Source organism: Pelophylax lessonae, assembly GCF_965119305.1.
Source record: "Pelophylax lessonae genome assembly, chromosome: 8".
Lineage (NCBI taxonomy): Eukaryota > Metazoa > Chordata > Amphibia > Anura > Ranidae > Pelophylax > Pelophylax lessonae.
In genome coordinates, this window is record NC_138775.1 from 195,423,359 (window position 1) to 195,450,216 (window position 26,858).

Consider the following 26,858-nt stretch of genomic DNA (forward strand, 5'->3'; position numbering starts at 1 on the left):
CTAGTTGGTTTAGAGAGATGAGGGGTCCGGTAATGAGATAAGGATCAGGTAGCGAGATACAGGATCAGTAGCGAGATACAGGATCAAGTAGCGAGACTCCGGTCTATCCAGATACTGGGGAAATAGCTGGAGGCTTCAGCAGCGTCAGACAAGGCTGTATAACAAGCGGTTTGCACGAATACCTTGTGAGTGAAAGCCGGCGATTGAAATAGCCGCTCAGAGCGGCGCCTAGTGATGACGTCATGCGGCTTAAAGAGATAGGCAGGTATATGCGTTCCACCTAGCTGAAAAGGTGGGACGCAATGCGGAAGAAATGGGCTGGAAGGGTACCGAAGGTACCAGAATCTTACAACAATGAACAAAAGAGAAGTATTTTTTTTTTTAATAATTGTTGCTCTTTGTTTATAGCACAAAAAAATAAAAAAAACCACAGGGGTGATCAAATCCCACCAAAAAAAAGCTCTCCATTTGTGGGAAAAAAGGGACATACATTTTATTTGGGTACAGCGTCGCACGACTGCGCAATCCTCAGGTAAAATAACGCAGTGCCATATCGCAAAAAAATGGCCTGGCCATTAAGGGGTTAAAACCTTCCGGTCTAGAAGTGGTTAAAAGCAGACATCCCAATACTTTTGGTAATAAAGTATGTACATTTTAGGATGTAGAAGATATACCGCACTAACACTAATAATCAACAGCCTGCAAAAACAAATGACAATTTCTAAACAAGACGGTTATAAATATTGCATCACTGGTAATACAGGTTTAAACACATAGTGCAAAATAATGCATATAAATCAATACATGCACTTTCAAGTGAAGAAAGTGTAAATATATGTGCAAAAATAAGCAAAAAAGGTGCAAACGCGTTAAAAGTGCGTAAGTGACCAAAATGATTTAACATAAAAAGTCCATATACACTATAAAATTATTAAATAAATAAAAATAGTCAATAAAATTTATGAATAAATCCCATAGTATGTCCACCAAAAAGTGCAATGTGCAGATGAATCCTCTTGAGAATAAAAGGACAGTGATCTTAGGTGTATAACCACCTGTTACCCTTTTCACCGTTGGTGGTTATACACCTAAGATCACTGTCCTTTTATTCTCAAGAGGATTCATCTGCACCTTGCACTTTTTGGTGGACATACTATGGATTTTATTCATAAATTTGATGGACTATTTTTATTGATTTAATAATTTTATAGCGTATATGGACTTTTATGTTAAATAATTTTGGTCACTTATGCACTTACACGCATTTGCAACTTTTTGCACATATATTTACACTTTAATCACTCGAAAGTGCATGTATTGATTTATATGCATTATTTTGCACTATATGTGTTTAAACCTGTATTACCAGCGCTGCAATATTTATGTACATGTTAGGCCTGAACATTAATCACTCCTCTTCCTCAATGTATATTTTCTGAAAGTGGAGACCCTGTAGAATAAAATAGTTTTTATTGGTCACACAGTATAAGCACAACCGATTATTAAATCAAATTTTTAGTAAAAATACAAACTCTAATTCAGCTGCATCCTCCATTTTTAAAGTTTCCCGCACAGAAGTAACCAGTGTGTCAACTAGCGCCTTCTCGTGCACAGCTACAGGTGTGGAGGAATCATCCTCGTGATCTAAAAATTAGGGAGCTGCAAACCCTGCAGGGTGGGCCATGTACGCTCAGGATCTGACAAGACAGATGAGGCAGGGGTTGCTTTTTGCTAGCCCGCTGGCCAAAGGCCATCTTGACCCGGGAAACTCCAGAACCGCCGTCAGTGCATCAATGGGTGGTTGGGACCCCGAGGGACCTGCAGCCTCAGAGGGGGTTTGGTGGGGAAACATGCTCCTGAAACTCCATAAGAAAAAAGGGGGGCCCACCACAAAAAAAAGTGTCTAGCACTGCTATGGGACACCCCCACCGGGCCAGTAGTACCACCGGGTCACTAGCAAGCAGAGCACCCCACAACCTGTGGCAGACAGAGGAAGGACCCCACCAGACTAGCACCAGTCTGCACCAGAGATAGCGCAGCTCCACGTGCAGCTTCCACGGAAAAGGAAAACCCAGGAGTCAACAACAGGGGAAAAGGAGAAGCTTCCACAGCCAAAACCACCACTCAGAGGCTCCACTGTCATGGCCGCCGCTTTGCCAGCACGCAGGACCAACCAAACCTGGCCGCCGGACTACACAAACCTGGCCGCTTGCCATTAGAAACACCTAGGCCCCAAAGAAATGGCGCCGGCTACAGCAAAATGGCCACAGTGCAGCACACCAGCCCCTGCCACTTTTCAACCCACCACGGTACCCCATATGGCACCAAGATGACCTACAGGGACCACCAAACAACAAAGGGGGGAGTAAGGGGAACCTGCAGGTCCGACTGTCCCAGGGAGGGGTCCGCATCCACCCCAAAGAGGAGAGGGGGCAGCTACTCACCATACCAGGAACCAGGCCGGCACCACGCCAGACAGAATCTACTCACTATTGCAATTGGGGGGTCTGTCGGCCAGGAGGAACGCTGTGACTCAGGCCAAGACCCGGTTGTATGCATCCTCGTGAGGCGTTTAAATCGCAGGTAAGCCCCCATCCAGTGGGGCTATGTCGCGACCGACCTAGCACGGAGCTGTGTTCTGCGCGTGCGCTCGCTGGCCACACTGTGAAGACCACTCGATCTAGATATCCAGTCAGTCGCCCAGTCTGGCAGTTGATTGTAGATCTCACAGGAAAAGAACAGGAGGAAAAAAAAAAAAACATTTAAAAGGAAAAAGTTGCCAGGACCACAGATCCCGGCAGGGAACTATGTCCTTACTCTTGACTAGGCAGAAAAAAAACTGAAAGTCTAAAGCAGAGAGGGGGGTGTATACCAGCTAGGACTGCCCATAGGCATAGCCAAGTCTTTTTTCTGCATAAAAGTCCAGTAGCAACCCTTCAAAAGGCCTTACAACTCATCAGTTAACAGTACATGAATGCCCTAAAATGTTTTCTCACTCTGGTATTTGGGAAATAGCCAATATATCTAGAACAATTGTGCCTTCTGTATGTATGCCGCTGTCGTACGCCTTACACCAAAGGCAGTGAAACGGTTAAAGTGTATGTAAACCTTAACAATGAACTTCTGTTATTTTCTTGCTTTAGTTCGGTTTATTATACCATTGGAAATATTAGGGGGGGGGGGTTTACTAAATGCAAATAGATTGCACCTTGCAAGTGCAGCTGCACTCAATATCCCCAGAGCTTAGTGAACGTGGTAAAGCTCTGCTGATTTCCATCTCCAAAACATGTGCAAGCAAAAATGCTTTTTTTTTTTCCTTGCACCTGATTGGGTATTCATTACAAAGTAAAGCTTTACGGCATTCACTAAGCTCTGGGAAAAATGAGTGCCACAGCAGTTGCAAACTGCCCAGCCTTTTTGCCTTTAGTAAATGCACCCCTTTTCGTTATATCTGTTTGGTAAAAGGCAAAAAATAAAATATATATATCTTTTCAGAAATTGAAGTTGCCTTGGGTCTTCTCCACACTTCTGCATTATCTTAGACAGCCCACAGTTCTTATCATGGATTACAGAGCAATGTTTTGGAAATCCGAGATTAGGAGTGTTTGAGTGGTTTAGTAAGACACTGGGTAGGGCTTGCAACACTAATTCCACAAAAAGCTGTGTGTTGTCACCCCACAGCAAAACCTTAGGCACCGAGTGCATTTCTGGCAGACCAAAAATGGATCTGTACCTGCAGGGTTTCGAAAGGGATAAAACATGGGCAAATGTGCATGCATGGGAGAAAAGTACTGAAATTTTTTGTTTTTTGCCTTGACATAGTCTTTTATTTGAAAAAGTAAAGTAATCCTAAAGCATAAGTTTTCCTTTCACATCAACAAGTTCTTTCTCGTGATTGTCACTGGTGGCTGACAGTAAACACATTCCCCCACAAGGCAATCCTGCACATAAACCCTACTCGCTATAATATTCGGGAAACAATGGTATAGATTTTGTTTCCCTTATGACCCAACAGGATTAGCTTCACTAATACTTTAAGCCATTTAAAAGTTAAAAAGGCATTTTAGGAACATACAGAGCAAGCCAATTTGTTCAATTCATTGTGCCATTGTAAATACACAGAGGGAGAGCCCGCTGAAAGATTCCATTTCACTGTTCTGTAAATCGGTGCTGATGGGTGAATAAATCACTCAAACATCAGATCTGTAACTTTATCATGTACTGATTAAAAGGCATTACCCAGAGGAGAACATTTACACAGCTTTCTATAAAATCTAGAAATATAAGAGCTCAGGGATACTCACCATCTCATTTTCTATTGCCAACCTTAATAACTCATCCAGAGCCATATAGAGAGAAGAGCAGTTTTCAAATGAAATGCTTTTTTCTATTTCATTAAAAATATGTTCTAAGAGATATGGCCGGCTGCTCATCCCCTGGGCCTAAAATGGGTGAGAAGAAATGCATTGCTGTTAGTTTATTTCTGATGACAGAGATTTAATACACCTGAGACAAATACCAGCAAGTTTCTGGGAATAGAATTAGACTTTCAGCTCAAACTTTACCAGAAAAATTAAGCGGAGTACCTGCTAAGTCTGCGTGTGCTGGCTGGGCACTAATTACTTGCTGTAATTCCACAAGGGATACTTGCCCAGCAACCAATTAGTTTTCAGCTTATGATAGTGATTTCAGTGAGAAGATGATTCTTGATTGTTTGCTATGTGTTACAGGATTTTCCATTGCCTTATTATTAAGGGAAAGTGCAGTAACTTGTACCGATTATACTATACTGGCTTGATTACATTAAACGACTGAGCTCATATTACACTGAATGTTATTAATGACCGAAATCACTGCCAAATCTCAAACATGACAAAACAAAGAATTAAACCTTACAGAGAGGTTTTCCACAATACATAGTCACTGTCCACATACACCCCGCTGATGTTTCCTGCAGGGAGAAGTCCACTCTCAGGCCCAATGACTGCTGAGGAGGAAGGACCACATATCATGACAAATACTTGGAATTTATTCCACATGGTTTAGCTGATCTAGGCATGCATTTTTACAGAAAGGGTTGCAGATTTTGTAAAATGTTTATAAAAACTGTATATCTTATGTGCGTTATACATAGAGTGCTTATTATGATCTTTTAAAGAAAAAGTATGGCCATTGTTCTTTTGGCAATACTTCTGTGAGTCACAGATGTGCACTTAGTTCTGCACTCTTGTAACCTATATTCAGCCAACAGCAGGCTAAAGTCTGCTGCTAGACGACATCACACAGCTGGTCCACACTCTGCAGGAATCCCGACAAAAATGTTAGGATCCACCCAGATACCTGACCGGCAGCTGGCTCAGCCTCTCATTGTGCTGCTGGGAGCCTGAGCCATCCAGTCTCACCCTAGATAGTCCAGTGCAAGGGAAGAGCAGTGAATGACAGTCACCACTCTGTAACCTGAGCAGTACCAAGAACTGAAGAATTAGTACTCTTTGATTCCCCAGTTCTTGGTGTAGAGCCAGCAAGGGGACAGCGAATCAATGCTGCAGCCATCTATGCGAGTATGTATGCTTATTTTTTATTCCTGCACTGCGCTTTTAAACTGCACTTTTAAAGGACAGAATATGGTTGCAGTGACTGCAGACTTATTGTTTTTTATTTTTTTTTACTTTTTTTAGGTTCAGGCTCCAGGGCCCTCCTCCTGATCCAGGCTTCACCACCTTTGGAGTCAATGACCCTAAACAATTAAATGAAAACAATCTTTTTTGAATGCACTATCTGTATACCTATTTTGGGTCCGCAACTATTTGAAGGTTGTGGATTTTCATGCACTTTCACTACTTTAAAGACAAGCCAGCAATGGCAGCTTCCATATTTCAATATTCACACCACCAAAAATATACTTGGCTTCAATTCGCATACTAAAGGCAACAAGAGCAAAAAGTTAGCTAAGGAACAGGGAAGAGGTTCTTCAGACAGTCATTTTTCTAATGTCAGCCCATAGACAGTTTGAATCTAGAACCATGCATGGGCAGGCTGAATGCACCCAAGTTGATCAATCAACTTGGGTACAACCAGGCTGTCGGAATTTACACACGATTATCGCTAGCAGCAATTATAGCCACTAGCAATAATCACGCAATGGCTGTGTGGGAGGGATTCAGGGTAGACTGTGCAGGTTGCAGGATAGAAAATCGTTTGATTTCCCCATTAACACAGTGAGAAAATCGCTCCGTCTATGGCCGACTTAAGGCCCAAATCAGACCAGTGAGCCTGTTGAAGGTAGTAACTTTCCAGCAGCAGACTCGCTAAGTAATAAGCTAAACCGCTTCTACAGTGTTGTGTCAGTCCAGTCAGGGAGGTAGCCATGTTGTAAGAGCATAAGTGGAGTCTTTCCTCTCCTAGTAAAACTGTGGCTGGCAAGTATCCATTAGCAAACACTTCAATAGTGTGACATTGGCCTTAGGTGTTTACACTGTTTGCTCCCTGTTTCATTTCTCTCAAATAGGAAATAAGAAGATTTATAAACAATAGCAAACATTAGCAGTAGTCATAGGAGGCCTTGCCAGGTTTCTCACCTTACTGCATAATCATGGGCCTGTGAAATGGCTCGAGGCATTCCATCACTGCTGCTAATGTTTGTTATTTTTGCTTATAAGCTCCCGGGTTTCTAGATGTGCTGTGTGGACCCTTTATTTATAATATGTACATTGGATCTTCAGCCAAGCAAAGCTGTGGTGTCAGCGGTGCAAGATGGGGTAATATTTGTGGGTTGATACCCTGGCCCCAATAGGTTCTCTTTTGTTTCAAGGAAATATAGGTAGGTGCTGTGGAAAAAAAAAAAAAGGACATTTTACAATGACCAGGGCTAAGACCAGAAAAAAAAATGCAAATACCTGTAACAAATGTGCAAAACTTTCACTTCTTATGGTTTGGGAGAAGTTTGTCACCATAAATCTCACACATTCATCCTGGAGATCAGAAGCTAAATTCCTCACTCTTTCTGCCCACTTCACCTCAGGAAGACTGCTGAGCAGCCTGTCACTTTCCATCAACAGAAACGCGGCATTCCTGCAGGACTGGAAAACAAAAGCTTATTGTGACATTGAAAGGGGCAGGAATTCAGTATGCTTTTTAAAAGAAACCACCAATTTACCAAAGGGCATACACTAACTCGGAGAAAATCCTCCTGATGTATCCACAGACCGCTATATCTGCCTGAATCTGACCACCAAATCTGACAGTAGAACATGTCAACACAGATAATTGCAGGGTTTCTGTCACTGGATAGATTGAAAAGGAAGCTTGCCAAGCAGCACACAATCATCCACCTGACACACAGCTCAGAATAAAGTCTCTCTTTACCACGTTTATTTTCCATTTCAATCCATTCAGCTAAAATGTAGTTCAAGTTATATATACAGCTGCAAGAAAAAGTATGTGAATCCTTTGGAATGATATGGATTTCTGCACAAATTGGTCATAAAATGTGATCTGATCATCATCCAAGTCACAATAGACAAATCACAGTCTGCTTAAACTAATAAACACACAAATAATGAAAATGTTGCCATGTTTTTATTGAGCACACCATGTAAACATTCACAGTGCAGGTGGAAAAAATATGTGAACCCTTGAATTTAATAACTGGTTGAACCTCCTTTGGCAGCAATAACTTCAACCAAACGTTTCCTGTAGTTGCAGATCAGACCTGCGGTCAGGAGTAATTCTTGACCATTCCTCTTTACAGAACTGTTTCAGTTCAGCAATATTCTTGGGATGTCTTTTGTGAATCGCTTTGGGTTGAGGTCAGGACTCTGACCGTTGATTTACTTCTATGCTTTGGGTCATTGTCCTGTTGCAACACCCATCTTCTGTTGAGCTTCAGCTGGTAGACAGATGGCCTTAAGTTCTCCTACAAAATGTCTTGATAAACTTGGGAATTCAGGTTTCCTTCGATGATGGCAATCCGTCCAGGCCCTGACGCACCAAAGCAGCCCAAACCATGATGCCCCCACCACCATACTTCACAGTTGGGATGAGGTTTTGATGTTGGTGTGCTGTGCCTCTTTTTCGCCACACATAGTGTTGTGTTTTTCTTCCAAACAACTACACTTTGGTTTCACCGGTCCACAGAATATTTTGCCAGTACTGCTGTGGAACATCCAGGTGCTCTTGTGCAAACTGTAAACATGTAGCAATGTTTTGTTTGGACAGCAGTGGCTTCCTCTGTGGTATCCTCCCATGAAATCCATTCTTGTTTAGTGTTTTACGTATTGTAGATTCACTAACAGGGATGTTAGCATTTGCCAGTGACTTTTGTAAGTCTTTAGCTGACACTCTAGGATTCTTCTTCACCTCATTGAGCAGTCTGCGCTGTGCTCTTGTAGTCATCTTTACAGGACCGTCACTCCTAGGGAGAGTAGCAGCAGTGCTGAACTTTCTCTATTTATAGAAAATTTGTCAATGATAATGAAAAAATACTTTACAGCATTTTCACAGTTGTAGAATTATGAGTGGTCAGCCTCAAGAAATCAAAAATGTGGTCTTTGCAGAACAATGGCTGCAATCCCTTGTAGCGCTTATTTCCTGAATTGCAACTCTGTTACAACCCAAGCATTAACAAATTAGCACGTTGACAATATTTGTGTTTTGGTTTCCTTTAGAACAAAAACTTACAAATAGTCGGGTAGCCTTAAAATATTTTAAGATGCTTTCACCAGAGATGCGGAGCATCGCTTAACACATAAAAGGGAACGTACAGTTTTTTTGAATGTTTTGCTTATCGTCAAGAATTTCGTTTTTTTGTTTTGCCACAAATATGTAATACTGCACATGATTTACCATAAAAGTTCAAAGGTGGCTACTGACTGCTATAAAAAAAAAAAATCACAACGTCCTTCTTGGTGTACCAATAAGAAAGCCCTTTTCACAAGCCTTTTTTTTTGCAGACGAAAAACAAAAATGTCTCAATAAATGCGATCCAGAACGAATAGCAAAAGTATTTAAGGAAAACCTAGAGTATGACAGACAGACTCTGTTGGAGAGTAAAAGGAAGTGGGTCCAAAGATGAGGAAATTCCGCTCTGTATACATCCATACTGAAAATAAGGATACATTGATTAGGAAGATTAGTTTATCCAATAGTGAGAAAGCTATTGAAAAATATTTACCCCCAGTCCAAGAATTTAATTCAAAGGGGCTCCTACTTTTCTTAGTGAAGAGTAATATACATGATAAAAATGGGATTTTGACTTACCGTAAAATCTATTTCTCTGAAATTCCATGACGGACACAGCTCTTCATCTTCATGACCGTAGGGTTATGTGGTCCCCTACAGGAGTAAGAAACTAGGCAGCGAAAATCTTGAGCACGCCTATGGGGCAGTCCCTGGGGGTATACTCCCACTTCCAGACATAGGTATTCAGTTTTGTAACAAGCAGTGTCAGAAGAAGAAAAAAAAAAAAAAACAACTCCAAAGAGGGACGAGTGCTGTGTCATTCAATGAACATCAGAGAAATGGGTTTTACGGCAAGTCAAAAATCCCATTTTCTCTTTCGTTTATTGATAGACACAGCTCTTCAGCTTCATGATCATAGGGACGTCCCAAAGCAGTGTCAAACATGAGGGGTGGGAAAAGCTGAAAACAAACTTACCAAAGGCTAAACAGCCAACCAGGTAACCTGGAGCTCAACTTAGAACAACTGGAGCTCACCTGAAAAAAACACCCTCAAAAGAGGACAAGTCCTCTAAACAGCAGCCTGCAAAACTTTGCGGCTAAAAGAAGCATCCGCAGATGCCAATACAGTCACTTTATAAAAAACTTTGTGAATGTATGCACAGACGACCAAGTGGCCGCTTTGCAAACTTGCACTACTGACGCCTGATGATGGAAGGCCCAGGAGGGACCAAGCGCCTGGGTAGAGTGCGCCCTGACAGGGAAAGGAGGAACCTAACCCTTAATAGAATAAGCCTGAACCACAGTCTGCCTGATCCATCTGGAAATGGGTCGCAGCAGAAGCAGCCAGCCCCTTGCGAGGGCCATCCGTGAGGACAAACAGTTAGGCTTCTTTCACACGGTCCGCCTCCGCAGGCGGATCCGTGTTGCTCAGCGGGGATCGATCCGCGATCCCCGCTGAGCCGGGTGGATGACCGCTCCGTCTCCGCTTGCAAAGCGGAGAGGGAGGTGTCTCAGCACCCGCTGCCCTCTATGGGGGATCGGAGGAGAGCGGACCGCTTGTCCGCTCTCATCAGATCCGCTCCGATTACTGAACGGATGGAAAAATAGGGTTTCCATCCGTCCAAATTTCAGCACAGGATCGGATGCGGATGGCAGCGGGTGTCAGCGGACCTCCGCTGACACCCGCTGCCCCATAGAGCTGCATGGAGGATCCGATCAGATCCACCTAAAAAACTGACAGGCGGATCTGATCGGACAGCCCGTGTGAAAGAGCCCTAAGTCTGACTTCCTAAAAAGCTCCGTAGCTGCCAGATACACCCTGATTGCTGTACCACATCCAGGGAATGCAAAACAACTTTCTTAGGATGCTTAGGCTTAAGACACAGGGAAGGCAACACAATTTCTTTCATTCAGAAGAAAATCAGACGACCTTAGGGAGGAACGACTGACATGGTCGAAGAACCCCATTATCCATGTGAACAATTAGATAAGATAAACAATAAGACAGCGCCGCTAGCTCAGACATTCTGCATGCCGAAGTAATAGCCAACAAAAAGGCCACCTTGAGGGACACTGTAAATAGAGGAATCTCCCAAATATTTTCACAGGGAGGTTTCTGAAGAACTAACACCAAATTGAGGTCCCACGGCAGCAAAGAACGCAACGGGGGAGCCAAGTGTCCCACTCCCTAAAGAAAGGTACGCACCAAGGAGTGAGGCCAACGGACACTGAAAAAAAAGAAAAAAAAAAAAAGAATCGCCAAGGCAGAGACCTGGCCCTTGATGGTACTCAAGGCCAAATGTTGCTCAACCCCCCCGCTGGAAGAAAGCCAGCATTCCAGTTACCGAAAAGGAGTGAGGGTGAACCCCAAGAGACTCACACCCCGCAATGTACGTCTACCAAGTACAATGGTAAATCTTCCTGGAAGTAAAGTTTCTAGCCCTCAACCCTCTATCCTTCAGCACCTGGCTTTCAACAGCCAGGCCATCAAAGCCAGCAATTTTAAAGCAGGATGGAAGATCGGTCCTTGAGACAGCAGATCTTCCCTGAGGGTAAGTCTCCAAGGAACATCGGCAACCAGCCATATCAGATCGGTATACCAAGGCCAGTGAGGCCAGTCTGGAGCCACTAGAATGACCGGAATCCCTTCTGCCTTGATCCTGCGCAGGAGTCGCAGCAGAAGTTTGAGAGGAGGAATGGCGTATATCAGACGATAATGACTCCAGGGAGCAACTAAGGCATCTGTGGCATCGGCTAAAGGGTCCGGAGACGGTGCCACAAACCTCTGAATTTTTCTGTTGAGGCGAGAGGCCAACAGATCCACCTCAGGAGTCCTCAAACCAGATACACAAACTGACGAGAACACCTCTAGATGAAGTGACTATTCTACTTGGTCTAATGCCCTTTTGACTGAGATAGTCCGCCTGCCAATTTTCCACTTGTAGAATGTGCACAGCAGAGAGGGCTTTAACGAACCGTTCTGCCCATCTTAGAATGCTGGCTACTTCCCAAGCTGCCCCCTTGATTGACATAGGCCATGGCATTGTCCGATTAAATCCGTACCGGACACCCCTGGAGACAATTTGTTCAATGATCCAGGCAAAGCCTAAATTGCTCGGAGCTCCAGTACGTTGATTGGTAAGCCTGCACTCTTCAAGAGTCCAGACCCCTTGAGCACAATCCGTGCCAAGGAGGCCTCCCCACCCGGATAGGCTGGTATCCATGGTGACAACCGTGCAGTACAGAGGAAGAAAGGATTTTCCCTGAAGAAGTGCCAGAGAGTGAAGCCACCAAACCAGGGACCCCCTCTTGCTTCGGCTAAACATCAGATTGTCCAGAGATTGAGGATCCTTGTTCCATTTCACCAGAGTCTCCATTTGTAAAGATCTTGTGTGGAACTTAGCAAACAGAAACGTCACAAAAAAGGTAGACAGCATCAGACCCAGCACCCGCATGCAAGTCCGACGAGATGTCCATCTGTTGGACAGCAGAAGCCGAAACGCCTCCTGCAATTTCTGAAGTTTTGCCAGAGGGAGAAATACTCTGGCCGAGGCAGAGTCCAGAGTCAGTCCCAAATATTCCAGGCTTGTGGACGGGGCCAAAGCAGACTTCTGAAGATTCAGAATCCAACTGAACTCCCTCAGCGTTTGCAGAGTGATCTCCAAGTTGGCCATCAGGGCAGTTGAAGACCCTGCTCGTAAAAGCAGATCATCCAGGTACCCCAGTATCGTGATCCCCCGCAGGCGCAGCAATGCTATAACCGGGCCAACACTTTTGTGAGTACCCAAGGAGCGGAGACGAGACCAAAGGGTAACGACAAAAATTGATAATGCTTTTCGCCCACGGCAAAGCAGAGGAAGCGCTAATGGGTGAGAACAATGGAAATGTGAAGGTAAGCTTCCTTGATGTCGATGCATGCGACAAAGATCCCCTGATGTAGGGACGCCACCACCGTGCGAATGGATTCCATTCAGAACTTATGTACCCACACAAAGCAGTTCAGTGCCTTGAGGTCCAGAATTGGACACACCTTGCCCTCCTTCCTGGGAACCATAAACAGGTTTGAATAGAAACCTTTAAAACGTTCCGACATCGGAACCGGAACAATCACTCCTTGAAGTAACAAGTCTTGCACTGCCCCATAGAGATCTGTTAAGTGATCTGGGGATAAGTGTAGGTTGGAAGGTAAGAACCTTTCCGGTGGATAGGATCGAAACTCAATCTTGTAGCTGGATCGAATTACTTTGTGGCCCAACTTGTCCTGATTTAGGAAGGTCCACAGATCTGGAAAACAGCAAAGACGTCTCCCAAGACTTCTTGGAACCCCCATTGGAGGCCCTGAAGGGTTTGGATCCCATGTTTTGAGATCCTGAGGGACGAAAAGGCCGCTTGTGAGCAGAAAAAGAAGGTCCCCGTCAGGTACGGGACTCCTTACCCTTGGAAGTCTGGGGAAGAAGAGTACTCTTTCCCCCTATGAGGTCTTTGATGAGGTCATCCAAGGAAGCTCCAAACAGGCGATCCCCCATGAATGGAATATCGGACAAGGCCTTCTTAGAAGCCTGGTTCACAGACCAGCACTTCAGCCAGCTAATGCGCCGCAGGACCACAGCTGAGACAGTCTAGAAAGCAAGGGAACGGCATCCAAAGAGGCATCACAGATGAACTGTAGCCCTTGGACCAACTGATCAGCCAGCTCCACAAAAGGCAGGAGGGAACCGTTTCTCCTCCAGGTCCCGGCATAAAACTTTTGCCCATTCAGTCATGGCTTGTGACACCAGGGTGATGGTAAACACCGGCCTAAGTGCTGACCCAGCCACAGTGAACATATGGCGGGTCAAGGCCTCCGACCTATCAGCTGGATCAGAGAAGACCGGGGACGTACCGAAAGGTAACTAGCGGCCAAATCAGATCCTGGATCTGAGGAGACAGAGGAGGCAGGTGAAGGCGGGGGGGACGCTTTTTGTTAGCCCAGGACCAAATCCACTTTGGACACCAAGGACTCCATGACTGCTGTCAGTGCAGCCAGTTGTGGGGCCCGGAGAGCCTGGCAGCCTCTGGGGGGGGGGGGGAATCAGGTGGTTAAACACTTCTGGACTGGAAGATTTTCCCCCTTAATGACCAGGCCATTTTTTGCAATTCAGTACAGCGTTACTTTAACGGACAATTGCGCGGTCGTGCAACACTGTTCCCAAATATTTGTTTTCCAACTCGGGACAAGGGGTTCAGATGGTGCCACAATTGTTTAGTCTGTGGGCATACCAAGAATAATAGTAAGAACATGAACAGCTTCAAGTCCAATGTCACAGGGAGGTAACATGAAGTGAAGGAGTTCTTGACGTAGAACATCACCCATGTTTTTTAACAAAGTTGGAAGCATGAAATTGTCCAAAATGTCTTGGTATGCGGACGCCTTAAGAGTTCCCTTAACTGGAACTAAGGGGCCAAGCCCAAGCCCTAAAAAACAGCCCCACACAATATTCCCCCCTCCACCAAATGATTTAGACCAGTGCACAAAGTAAAGGCCTATAAAGAAATGGATGAGCAAGTTTGGGGGTGGAGGAACCTGACCTTAACCCTGTAGAACACTTTTTGGATGAATTTGAGTGGAGACTGCAAGCCGGGCCTTCTCGTCCACATCAGTGCCTGACCTCACAAATGTGCTTCTAAAAGAATGGTCAAACACTTCCATAGACATTGTTGACAGCCTTCCCAGAAAAGTTTAAGCTGTTATAGCTGCAAAGGGTGGGTCAACTCAATACTGAACCCTACAGAATAAGACTGGGATGCTATTAAAGTTCATATGTGTGTAAAGGCAGGTGTCCCAATACTTTTGGTAATAGTGTGTGAGTGTATAATATAAATCAATCAAATATAATATAATTTTAAGTGTCAGAATAGTATGAGGGATCAATGGAGGTCATTCTATATACAGATAAGTGGGCTGTGAAACCTTCCAAACACATTGGGAGTCTGTGGTGGGACATAACCTCCATTGAGGGATTTGCACTTGTTTGGAAGTCGGTCGCTTGAGTGCAGGCCCTCAAACAGACATTATGAGCATGGTTTTTATTCCTTTCAATGTAGTTAATCAGTTTATGTTTGAGTAGAATTTTTAATTTTTAAAATTAAATCGTATAAAATGTATTTGTACAAAAAACAAACCATCATACACCCACCTCTGTAATGCAGCATCAGTGTGATACTGCAGCTATCCAACATGAGCTTTAGGACCAAGAGCGGAGCAATCACATGACCGCTGATGGCTCAGTTCTTGATCTGCTTGTAGTAGAGAGCAGTGACTGTCGGCCACCGCTCTCTGCTCTGCCCCTCCAGTGCTCACTGGAGCACCAGGCAGAAGAAGGGGACGGGCACAGCTTGCTTCATCTCTCAGCCACGCTTGGAGAGCCAGAGCCAGCAGGCAGCCTGCTATAAGCAGACTCAGGGTCACAGGAGAGCAAATGTAAATGCACTCACGTGAGCAGCATGGCATAAGAAACTTTGGCCATTCCGTTCTTTTAAATTATATTATACAAGGAGAGGCATTTCTTTCTGTCTTTAGAGGAACGGCGAGATCCCCGCAGTGAGAGCAGAATGAGAAGAGGTTAGCAACCCAAGACTGGTGGAAGATACTTATCGACAAAGAAACTTGAGCATTTCCCCAGAAGCAGAAAGCGGGGCGCAAAGTGAGGCAAGAAGTGAAAGAGTGATATGGCTGTACAGAATGGAACTGATATGTTGTACAAATGACTACACTGGAGTATGCTCTTTCAGTGACTGCAAAATAGGTAGCTTTACTTTACTGCCTATGGGCCCTTTCACACGGGCGCTACGTATGTCCGCAAATCATCCTATTTTTTTGCGGATGATTTACAGACATAATGTATGTCAATGGCATTGGCACGACCATCCGCTGACATCCGATTTTCTTCCTTTCAGTTCTGTTCCGTTTTTGGGAATGGAACAGAACCCTATTTTTCCTCAGTTAAAAAAACGGAAAGGAAGCAAAATCGGATGTCAGCGGTGTCATCCGCTGACATCCGCAATGCCCATAGACTTACATTATGTCCGTATATCATCCGCAAACGGATGGGATGATATGCGGACATACGGAGCGGATGACACAAGTGTCACCCGCCCCGTGAAAAAAAAAAAGGACCGGAGCGGAGCCAAAAAACTGAACGGCCGTGTGAAAGAGCCCTTAGTATTATATACAGAAGATTAAGGTGAGGTAAAATGGCGCTGCCTAGCTGAATAAAAAACTAAATACGGAAGGGGTTAAATTGGTTTTCAATGGATAAAGTGCTACTGTGCATGTATAAATGGCCACATACAAAACAAGCAATATACACAGTACATAAAAGCATAAATATTAAAAAGTGTAAAAGTGACAAAAGTATTCTGGTTAAGATATATTCTCAGTGAATGTGTACAGAAAGTGATAGGTGCAATAAATAAGGTAAATAGCAATAGCCTGTGTGCCAGTGAAAAAAATATAATAGTGATAGACTAGAATAAAAATGTCAGGTGAAAAACCAGACTAAAATTAATTTAAACCTCAAAAAATCCAGAAAATATGTGTTTATCCGAAAAAATGTGATAGGCAGTCCATAAAGTGCTACAAAGTGAAAACAGTGCTTCAATACATTTGATGGGTGATATTCCGAGTGGTCCGAGTGTTGGGTAATGGGTGAAAGACCAGTGCACCCCTCCAATATATCCCGCACTCACCAGAGTTATATACCCCTGCAGTGGTAATATGCCTTAGGGTAATATCCTCTATCAAACGGTTCCTGTGTACTGGACTCTTGGGGGAAGATGTCCCTGGATCCTCCCTTTCAATTGGGCAATATGTATCAATCTGATGAATGAAGTCCCCTATTCCCTTTCCTCTTATGATAAATATGTCCCGTGGTGATATGCAAGAAGAAGCCTCATATAGTGATGTACCGTTTAAAATATATCTTTAGTATAAAAATAAGTAAGGTACTCACATACAAACAATAGCAAACGAGCATTCAGGGCAGTAGGGGCCGCGAGTCCCTCGTTGACGTTACCACGCACAACGTCGTCAGTTGTGACGCAACGCGTCGTGCGTGGTTACGTAATTTCCGCCCCACTGGAACACAGATCCGGTCGCTGACACGCATAGCATCCCGGAAGTAGCCGCCAACGAGGGACTCGCGGCCCCTACTGCCCTGAATGCTCGTTTGCATGTGAGTACCTTACTTATTTTTATACTAAAGATATATTTTAAACGGTACATCACTATATGAGGCTTCTTCTTGCATATCACCACGGGACATATTTATCGTAAGAGGAAAGGGAATACGAGGCTTCACTTAGATTGATACATATTGCCCAATTGAAAGGGAGGATCCAGGGACATCTTCCCCCAAGAGTCCAGTACACAGGAACCGTTTGATAGAGGTTATTACCCTAAGGCATATTACCCCTGCAGGGGTATATAACTCTGGTGAGTGCGGGATATATTGGAGGGGTGCACTGGTCTTTCACCTATTACCCAACACTCGGACCACTCGGAATATCACCCATCAAATCTATTGAAGCACTGCTTTCACTTTGTAGCACTTTATGGACTGCCTATCACATTTTTTCGGATAATCACATATTTTCTGTTTTTTTTTATGTTTAAATTAATTTTAGTCTGGTTTTTCACCTGACATTTTTATTCTAGTCTATCACTATTATATTTTTTTCACTGGCACACAGGCTATTGCTATTTACTTTATTTATTTATTGCACCTATCACTTTGTGTACACATTCACTGAGAATATATCTTAACCAGAATACTTTTGTCACTTTTACACTTTTTAATATTTATGCTTTTATGTACTGTGTATATTGCTTGTTTGTATGTGGCCATTCATACATGCACAGTAGCACTTTATCCAGTGAAAACCAATTTAACCCCTTCCGTATATACCTCACCTTACTCTACATTTACCGATATAGCCCTTTGGACTATATTTTGAGGTTGGCTGCAGCCCATTCCTTGTCCACAAGCGCGGAATTTTGTACATCTTTATATACAGAACATTATTTGGAACTGTGTATCTGTCCTATCATCTTATGTTGTATTTAGGTTATCTGGATGGTGATCTAATCTTACTGGCACTTCCTTATAGGTTTTCATGCATTATTTATTTATCTTATTATGTTACTAAAAGCTCACCTGTGGGGAATACTTGTTACAGTGCATTGAATAGGACTAATATGTTTTACAACTCACTACACGGGAGTATGTTCTCCCCTTGGTGCAACATAACTAGATTTACTAAAGATTGCTTGTGGCTAAAGAGGGCACGTTGGACATTTCTGTATTTTTATTTGGGATCGTGTGGGACCACGGAACCTTTTTTTTAACTCCTGGCACCCACCACACACCTAAAATCTGCAAATGTGAATGGGCCTAGGGTTTCTTTTTGTAATATTTCAGAACTTGCTAGCCTCGATTTTTAAATATACAGTGCTTTGCGAAAGTATTCGGCCCCCTTGAACCTTTCGAACTTTTGCCACATTTCAGGCTTCAAAACAAAGATATAAAACTGTAATTTTTTGTGAAGAATCAACAACAAGCGGGACCCAATCATGAAGTGGAATGAAATTTATTGGATATTTCGAACTTTAACAAATCAAAAACTGAAAAATTGGGCGTGCAAAATTATTCAGCCCCCTTAATTTAATACTTTGTAGCGCCACCTTTTGCTGCGATTACAGCTGTAAGTCGTTTGGGGTATGTCTCTATCAGTTTTGCACATCGAGAGACTGAAATGTTTGCCCATTCCTCCTTGCAAAACAGCTCAAGCTCAGGGAGGTTGGATGGAGAGCGTTTGTGAACAGCAGTTTTCAGTTCTTTCCACAGAGTCTCGATTGGATTCAGGTCTGGACTTTGACTTGGCCGTTCTAACACCTGGATATGTTTATTTGTGAGAACCATTCCATTGTAGATTTTGCTTTATGATTTGGATCATTGTCTTGTTGGAAGACAAATCTCTGGTCTTTTGCAGACTCCATCAGGTTTTCTTCCAGAATGATCCTGTATTTGGCTCCATCCATCTTCCCATCAATTTTAACCATCTTTTCCCTGTCCCTGCTGAAGAAAAGCAGGCCCAAACCATGATGCTGCCACCACCATGTTTGACAGTGGGGATGGTGTGTTCAGGGTGATGAGCTGTGTTGCTTTTACGCCAAACATAACGTTTTGCATTGTTGCCAAAAAGTTTGATTTTGGTTTCATCTGACCAGAGCACCTTCTTCCACATGTTTGGTGTGTCTCGCAGGTGGCTTGTGGCAAACTTTAAACTACACTTTTTATGGATATCTTTAAGAAATGGCTTTCTTCTTGCCACTCTTCCATAAAGGCCAGATTTGTGCAGTATACGACTGATTGTTGTCCTATGGACAGAGTCTCCCACCTCAGCTTTAGATCTCTGCAGTTCATCCAGAGTGATCATGGGCCTCTTGGCTGCATCTCTGATCAGTCTTCTCCTTGTATGAGCTGAAAGTTTAGGAGGGACGGTCAGGTCTTCTTAGATTTGCAGTGGTCTGATACTCCTTCCATTTCAATATTATCGCTTGCACAGTGCTCCTTAGGATGTTTAAAGCTTGCGAAATCTTTTTGTATCCAAATCCGGCTTTAAACGTCTCCACAACAGTATCTTGGACCTGCCTGGTGTGTTCCTTGTTCCTCATGATGCTCTCTGCGCTTTAAAACGGACCTCTGAGACTATCACAGTGCAGGTGCATTTATACGGAGACTTGATTACACACAGGTGGATTCTATTTATCATCATTAGTTATTTAGGTCAACATTGGGTCATTCAGAGATCCTCACTGAACTTCTGGAGAGAGTTTGCTGCACTGAAAGTAAAGGGGCTGAAAAATTTAGCACGCTCAGTTTTTTATTTGTTAATAAAGTTTGAAATATCAAATAAATTTCGTTCCACTTCATGATTGTGTCCCACTTGTTGTTGATTCTTCACAAAAAAATTACAGTTTTATATCTTTATGTTTGAAGCCTGAAATGTGGCAAAAGGTCGCAAAGTTCAAGGGGGCCAAATACTTTCACAAGGCACTGTAACCAACCTCTTAAGAGACATCCCACATGCAAGTGACTATACAAGATCACTATGTGTGCTTCACAATAGATAAGGATACTTTATAATGTATGTAAGAATCAGGTCATGTAGTGTCTAAAAAACAAATGGAAAGTGAAATATGAAAGTGATAACGCTACCTCTTGAAAAATAATGCATTCAGCCTTACCGCTACAGTTTTTGGAACCTGTCAGGCTACTCCCTTATCTGTAAATGGCTAAATATTCCATGATAGAACTTGCTGCTCCTCTCTTTCTTGTAATATAGTTACAGATCCCATGCTAGTACACACTGCTCTCTTTCCTATACATAGCTAAAGAATGCTACTCTCTATCCTGTATATACGGTAGTTAAAGAGCCCCTTCTAGAGCATACTGCTCCCTTTCTTTGTATACAGCTAAAGAACCCATTCTAGAACAGGATGCTCCCTTTCCTGCATACAGCTAACACTCCCATTCTAGAACATGCTGTTCCCATTCCTGTTTATATTCAAAGATTATATTCTTGAACACACCACTCCCTTTCCTGTATATACCTAAACATTCCATCCTTGAATATGCTGCTCCCCTGCAGATATATAGCTTGAGATCCTAATCTAGAACAGGCTCCTCCTTTTCCTGTATATAGGTGAAGATGCCTTCCTAGAGCAGGCTGTTCCCTTCTCTCCCCATTCTTGAACAACTCTGCTGACTGGCAACGGATAGGCGAGAAGAAATCAAACTCATGTGTCATTTATTGGGTTTGTAGAGGATGCAATAGCCGTATCATATCATATCACCATGCTTTTAGATTTTTTTCAGTTTTTTCCTGAACAAAACTGGGCTAAATTATTTAATTGTCATTGACTTATGTGACATTACATAATTAAGCAAGTTCAGGTTAATTCACTTAGGAAGTCGCTGCTAAATATGGAAGCAGGCAAATCTCTCCCACATGAAGTGGGTCAGGTTTTGACGTATGGCTTGTTCAAACAAGGGTTTTAAACGCATTTACCCAATATTGTGTATGCAACATGCAAACCAGATATACAAATACCACAATCAATCAGGTTATGGTATGTACTAAATACAGTACAACATAGCAAGCTTTATATATATATATATATATATATATATATATATATATAAAAAAAAAAAAAAAAAAAAAAACAGAAGGCATCGGCATGTCAACACAAACTCAAAAATCCAGAGGCTTATTCCTCATGCAAGAGCATACTCTTAAATATGTTTGAGTGGTAAATTATCAAAACACCACATCCATTTTTTGACTAAAAGGAAACAATTTTAAAAATTGATAGAACTGCTCCTCCTAAAATGCCTTTTATTTTTCATAAATCTACAATACACATAAAAAGACTTGTAATACAAGAAATGTGGTTTATTTAATTGAGGGATATTTACTAAAACTGGTGCACACAGAATCTGGTGCAGCTCTGCATAGTAACCAATCAGCTTTCAGGTCTTTTTCTCAAAGATTTTTTGAACAAGCTATAGTTAGAAACTGGCCGGTGACAACGAACAGCTGCACCATATTCTGTATGCACCAGTCTTAGTAAATCTCCTCCAGTACATAGAATGTAACATTTACCCTGACAATTTTGCATAGGAGTACATTTCTGTGATTCTCTAAATGTGAATGTAAAACAAAATTTTGTGCGTCTCCAACCATTTTAGGGATGTTCAGTCTGGTTTTTCATTTTGTGTGGTTAAAAGGGTTAACCTGTGTACAAGAGGAGGTGATTTACATCATACATTGTTGGGGAGAAAAGGAATGGTAGATCCTCAAATTGGGAACTAGAACACCCTACAGCTTATATCACAGATGTGATGTGAATTTATTACTTTTTTTTTAATGATTAAGGCTCCATGTACACGGGACGCTGGAAATGGCCGTTTAGGAGCAGTTGGGCGTTTTTTTCAGAAGCCCCTGAACCCATCTACATTTTATCTTATCTGTCCATGTACACCAGGTCGTTTACAGTCATTTGCAGGCAGTTGCGTTCAGGGACTATTTTTAGAACGCAATTATTTGCGTTCGAACGTGTGTTTCCCGGCGTTTCAAACGCACAAACGCGTCCGAACGCGTCTGAACGCGTCCGAACGCGATGACCCGCGTTTAGCGTTCGCGTTTTTCCATTTTAAAGGGGAATAATTTTTTTTGACCTCTAGGAACGGTTCTAAACGCAAACGCCGCTAAACGCGGGTACAAACGCGACCGAACGGACGTTTCAAACGTCCTAAAAATTCCAGCATTCAAAGGGACTTTTAACAACGTCCCGTGTACATGGAGCCTTAGATGTTATTTTTACATTGGGAATTTTTCTTTAACTTGTTTTAGGTTTTGATGAATTTAACATTATCCCCCTCCCATTGCATCTGTGAATAAGGTGGGGGATATATATCTTTACTATCTAGGCACTACATTTTCATCTTACATGTGCAGCCATTGCCTTGTGTATAGACCAGCAGATAAAAATCCAGGGCTTCAGAAAGTAAAGCAGAAATCAGATTCAGTACCATCTGAGGTATGGCATTTTTAAATCAGGTTGAAAGGTGAAATAAACACTTCATTTTTTGTGTTCATGGATGGAAGAAATAATAGAATTTTTGTAAGAACTTACAGTAAAAATCATTTTCTCCAAGTCCTCGGACAGTCGCCGCCTGTTCAGTTAGCCTTCACTAGTGGGTAATGGCGCCTCTGCAGGAGCAGGCTAGGCAGTAAAAGGTTAACAAAAGCCTTTACACATAACACCTCTAGGGGGGCTGTACCTCAGCTATTACCCATCAGCCACTAGGAGCTGTTCTCCAGTTTTGTAGCAAGCAGTACATGAAGACTATCAACCCCAAAAAGAAGAGGGGCAGGGGCGGCGACTGTCAGAGGAATTTTACGGTAAGTTCTTACAAAAATTCTATTTTCTCTTGCATCCTCTGACAGTCACCGCCCGTTCAATTAGCCTTCACTAGTGGGATGTCCCAAAGCAGTGTAGGTGTGAGGGGTGGGAAGACGCAACTTGCAACCAGGCCAGAGTCAAAACAAACTAAGCCAACAGGGCAGCAAAAGCTCAACAAGAGACAACCCTGGACAAAAAAGCACCACAAGAAGAGACAGAAACATACATCTCCGCAAAACAACCACCTCGCACAAAACTTTGCGGCCAAAGGAAGCATCCGAGCATGCTATCACAGCAAGGGTGGAAAAACCCGTGAAAGGTCGCACAGACGACCATGTCGCCGCTGTGCACACCCGAGCCACAGAAGCCCGATGACGAAAAGCCTAAAAGACACTGACAGCTCAAGAAGAATGAGCCCTAACAGGGAAAGAATGAACCTGACCCTTGATTGAACAGGCCTGAACAATCGTCCGTCTGATCCATTTAGACATGTTTGCCGCGGACGCTGCCGCACCCCTCCGAGGACCCTCAGGAATGACAAACAGGCAATCAGACGTTCTAAAAGACTCCGTGGCGGGCAGGTAAACCCTGATCGCCCGAACTACATCCAAGGAAAGCAAGGCAAAGTCCTTGGGATGCTTGGGCTTCGCCCAAAGCGAAGGCAGAACAATATCCTCATGGGAGGTGGAAAGCAGACACCACCTTGGGGAGAAAAGATTGACTGGGTCGCAAGACCACTTAATCCCTATGAACAACCAGATAAGGTGACCGGCAAGAGCCGCCAACTCAGACACTCTGCGAGCAGAGCTGATAACTACCAGAAAGGTAACATTCTGGAACAACACAGGCAGAGGAATGGCTCTGATGTTCACAAGGGAAGCCATTGCAAAATGGACAAAAAACCAAATTCAGGTCCCAGGGAGGCAAGGGAGCCTTCTGCGGGGGAGCCAGACGCCGCACCCCTTGAAGAAAGGTGCAAATCAAGGAAATCAGTCGCCAAAAAGACGTTGGAAAAGAAAACGGCCAAAGTCGCCAACCGACCCTTGATCGTGGTTAGCGCCAGGCGCTGATCCACACCTTCCTGCAGGAAGGCCAAAACCCTCGCCACCGAAAAGGAGCGAGGATGGAAACCAAGCGACTCGCACCAGGCGATTTAAGTCTTCTAGAGGTAGCTTTCCGAGCCTTCAATAAAGTAGTAATGACAGTAATTGGGAGACCTCAGTCCCTCAAGACTTGGCTTTCAACAGTCCCCCCGTCACAGCCAGAGACTGCAAAGCAGGATGGAAGAATCGGCCCTTGAGACAGGAGATAGTTTCTCAGTGGAAGCCGCCAGGGAGGCCCGACAACCATCAGCACGACGTTCGCGCACTAAGACTGGCGCGGCCAGTCTGGGGCCACCAGAATGACTGGAATCCGTTCCGACATCAACCGGCTGAGGAACCTGGATAACCGCTGAATCGGAGGGAAAGCATAAAGCAGCCGACACTGGTGCCAAGGCAGCACTAACGCGTCCGAGGTGTTAGCCAGAGGATCGCGGGTTCTGGCCACAAACTTTCCCACCATTTTGCTGAGACGGAACGCAAACAGATCTACGTCTGGAGACCCCTGCCAGAAACACAGGAGGCGAAACACCTCCGAAAACAGGGACCATTACCCCTGGTTCAGGGTCTGGCGACTCAGAAAGTCCGCACGCCAGTTGTCCACACCCCGAATGGGGACTGCTGAAATCGCTGAAACGCGTAGCTCAGCCCAAGATAAGATCTCGGCCACTTCTCTGGCCGCTCGAGCACTCATGGTGCCCCCTCGGTGAGTGATGTATGCCACAACCATGGCGTTGTCAGTCTGTACCCGAACCGAGCAACCCCGAAGCCCAGTTGACCAACGGAACAAGCACAGCTTGATTGCATGGAGCTCCAAAGCGTTAATCAGCAAGGAAGCCTCCTCCGCCGACCACGTCCCCTGGGCACAAAGTGTGCCCAGAACTCCACCCCAGCCCGTCAGGCTGGCATCCGTGGTGATCACAGTCCACAGCAGAGGCCGGAAAGGACTTGCTTTAAATCAGAGTTGGTGACAGGGGCCACCACAAAGGATTTAATCTCACGAGGTGGCTCAGAGAAATCCTCCTGTCCAACGACTGAGGTGTTCTGTCCCACCTGGCAAGAATCTCTGCGTGCAGAGTTCATGTGTGAAACTGAGCAAAAGGGATAGTCTCGAAAGCCAAAACCATCAGACCCAGGGACCGCATGCAGGCCCGCAAAAAGGAGAGATCGTTGTCCCTGAGGGACCTGATCTCGCCCCGCAAGGTCCAGAGCTTGTCCTCCAGGAGAAAGACTCCAGTATCATCTCCAGGTACGGGAGATGAACTGAAGTAGGCAGAGACAACTTCTGGAAGTTGACGGTCCACCCGAATTCCTGGGGTGTCTGAACCGTGAGCGACAGATCGCTCGCCAGAGTGGCACACGAGCTCGACCTTAACAGGAGGTCGTCCAGATAATCGAGGACCGCAATCCCCCTAAAAATGCAGTGAAGTCAGCACTGGAGCCAAAACCTTGGTGAACACCCTGGGAGCCGAAGGGCAACGCCACAACTGATAATGCTCCTCTGCCACCGCAAAGCGAAGGTACCGCTGGTGACCCTCGCAGATAGGGATATGTAGATACGCACCCCGCAAGCCAATGGAGGCCAGATAGTCCCCCGGACTCAACAATGCCACCACCGACCGGATGGATTCCATCCTAAACTGTGTACCCGTACAAACGGGTGACGGAAAAAAAAAACCTGTCTGCGGGGCGAGATCGAAACACGATCGTTTACCCTAAACGAATCCGTACGTGAATCCACCAGTCCCGTATTCAGGACAACCAGGGTTCCGTAAAAAAACATGCAGACATCCCCCCACCCCTGAAACGGGTGAGGGCTTCCCTTCAGGTAGAGGTGGACTGGGCCGCCGAACCACCCTGACCACCCTTGGTCTTAACAGACCATGGCTTCTGGTTACCACCTGAAGACTTGTAGGACTTCCCTGTGTTCCGTGCCCTGAAGGCACAAAAGGACCCAAGATGAGCCCTAAGGCAGAGCGCGGGAGGATTTACCCATAGAGGCCTGGGGTAAAAAGAGTATTCTTCCCCCCGTAAGCCCTTTGATCAACTCATCTAGAGTGTCCCCAAAAAGTCGATTATCCACATAATGGACATCAGACATAGTCTTTGTGGGAGCGTGGTCAGCCGACCAGCCTCTTAACCACAACGCGGCAGATCATAACCCCGACCGCAGACAGCCATGTGACCAAAGGGGCCTCATGCAGGGCCGCGGCACACCAGGACAGCACAGCCTGGGTCACTTGAGCCACCATGTCCAGGGCAGCCGGAGATACAGACTCCGTTACTAATGTCTTAGTGCCCTGGTCCATTCCGTGATCGCTTGGAAAACCATCCCCGAAGCGAACACAGGTGTGAGCAAGGGGCCCACCACCAAGTAGATATGGCGGGAAGGCGTCTCCCACGCCTATCTGCCGGATCCTGAAACACCGGGAAGTCCTCCATGGCATTAAAGTGTGAATACCTAGTCTAGAAACAGTGTGGTCCACCTTAGGTTACACCGTCCAACGGTTAGCAACAGGATCCGCAAAAGGACAACGGTATGAAAAAAAAACGCTTAGGCACCGTCAGCATATGCTTAATGCGACACCACTGGTAGTTCACAGATTTGTGGAAACATCTGGGCTGTGCGGGACCCGAAGGAAACCCACTTTCCCAACAGGGAGGGCTCATCATCAAGATGTAAAAAGTCTCCCTAAAGGAGCGCATCAACCACAGCACGTTCCCGCGCCGGCATGGAGGAAGGCTCCTCCCCCTCCCCATCCGAAAGGGAGGACTGGGACCCCTCAAGGGGGTCGTTTTCTGTGGCAACCAAATCGGGCTCTGAGTCAGAACACTGCGAGGGCATAGGCCATTTGTGATAAGCGCGTGTTAAGACAGCAGCAGATCCACTTTGGATGCCAAAGACGCAAGAGCAGCAATATAATGAAGCCACGGAAGAGGATTCAGGCGTACCTGAAGCCACAACTAGGTATGGGGGGAAAAATGTAGTCCTGGGAGTCCAGTTTTGCAATTTAAAAATTAATGGGATGCTGACCCTTTAAAAGCCTGCGACCCCCCCCCCCCCCCCAAAA

At 44.6% G+C, this 26,858-nt stretch overlaps 1 protein-coding gene across 1 annotated transcript in view; it reads right to left on the reverse strand.

The window, feature by feature from the left end:
* The window catches only part of BTBD8 (BTB domain containing 8), a 176,843-nt gene that overhangs the window by 48,537 nt on the left and 101,448 nt on the right, over nt 1-26,858 (reverse strand). Inside the window, exons 10-11 of the mRNA XM_082265597.1 lie at nt 6,897-7,079; nt 4,305-4,442 (exon numbers count right to left, since the gene is read on the reverse strand). Of these exons, the coding sequence (XP_082121723.1) occupies nt 4,305-4,442; nt 6,897-7,079 (321 nt within the window). The remainder of the gene's footprint in view (nt 1-4,304; nt 4,443-6,896; nt 7,080-26,858) is intronic.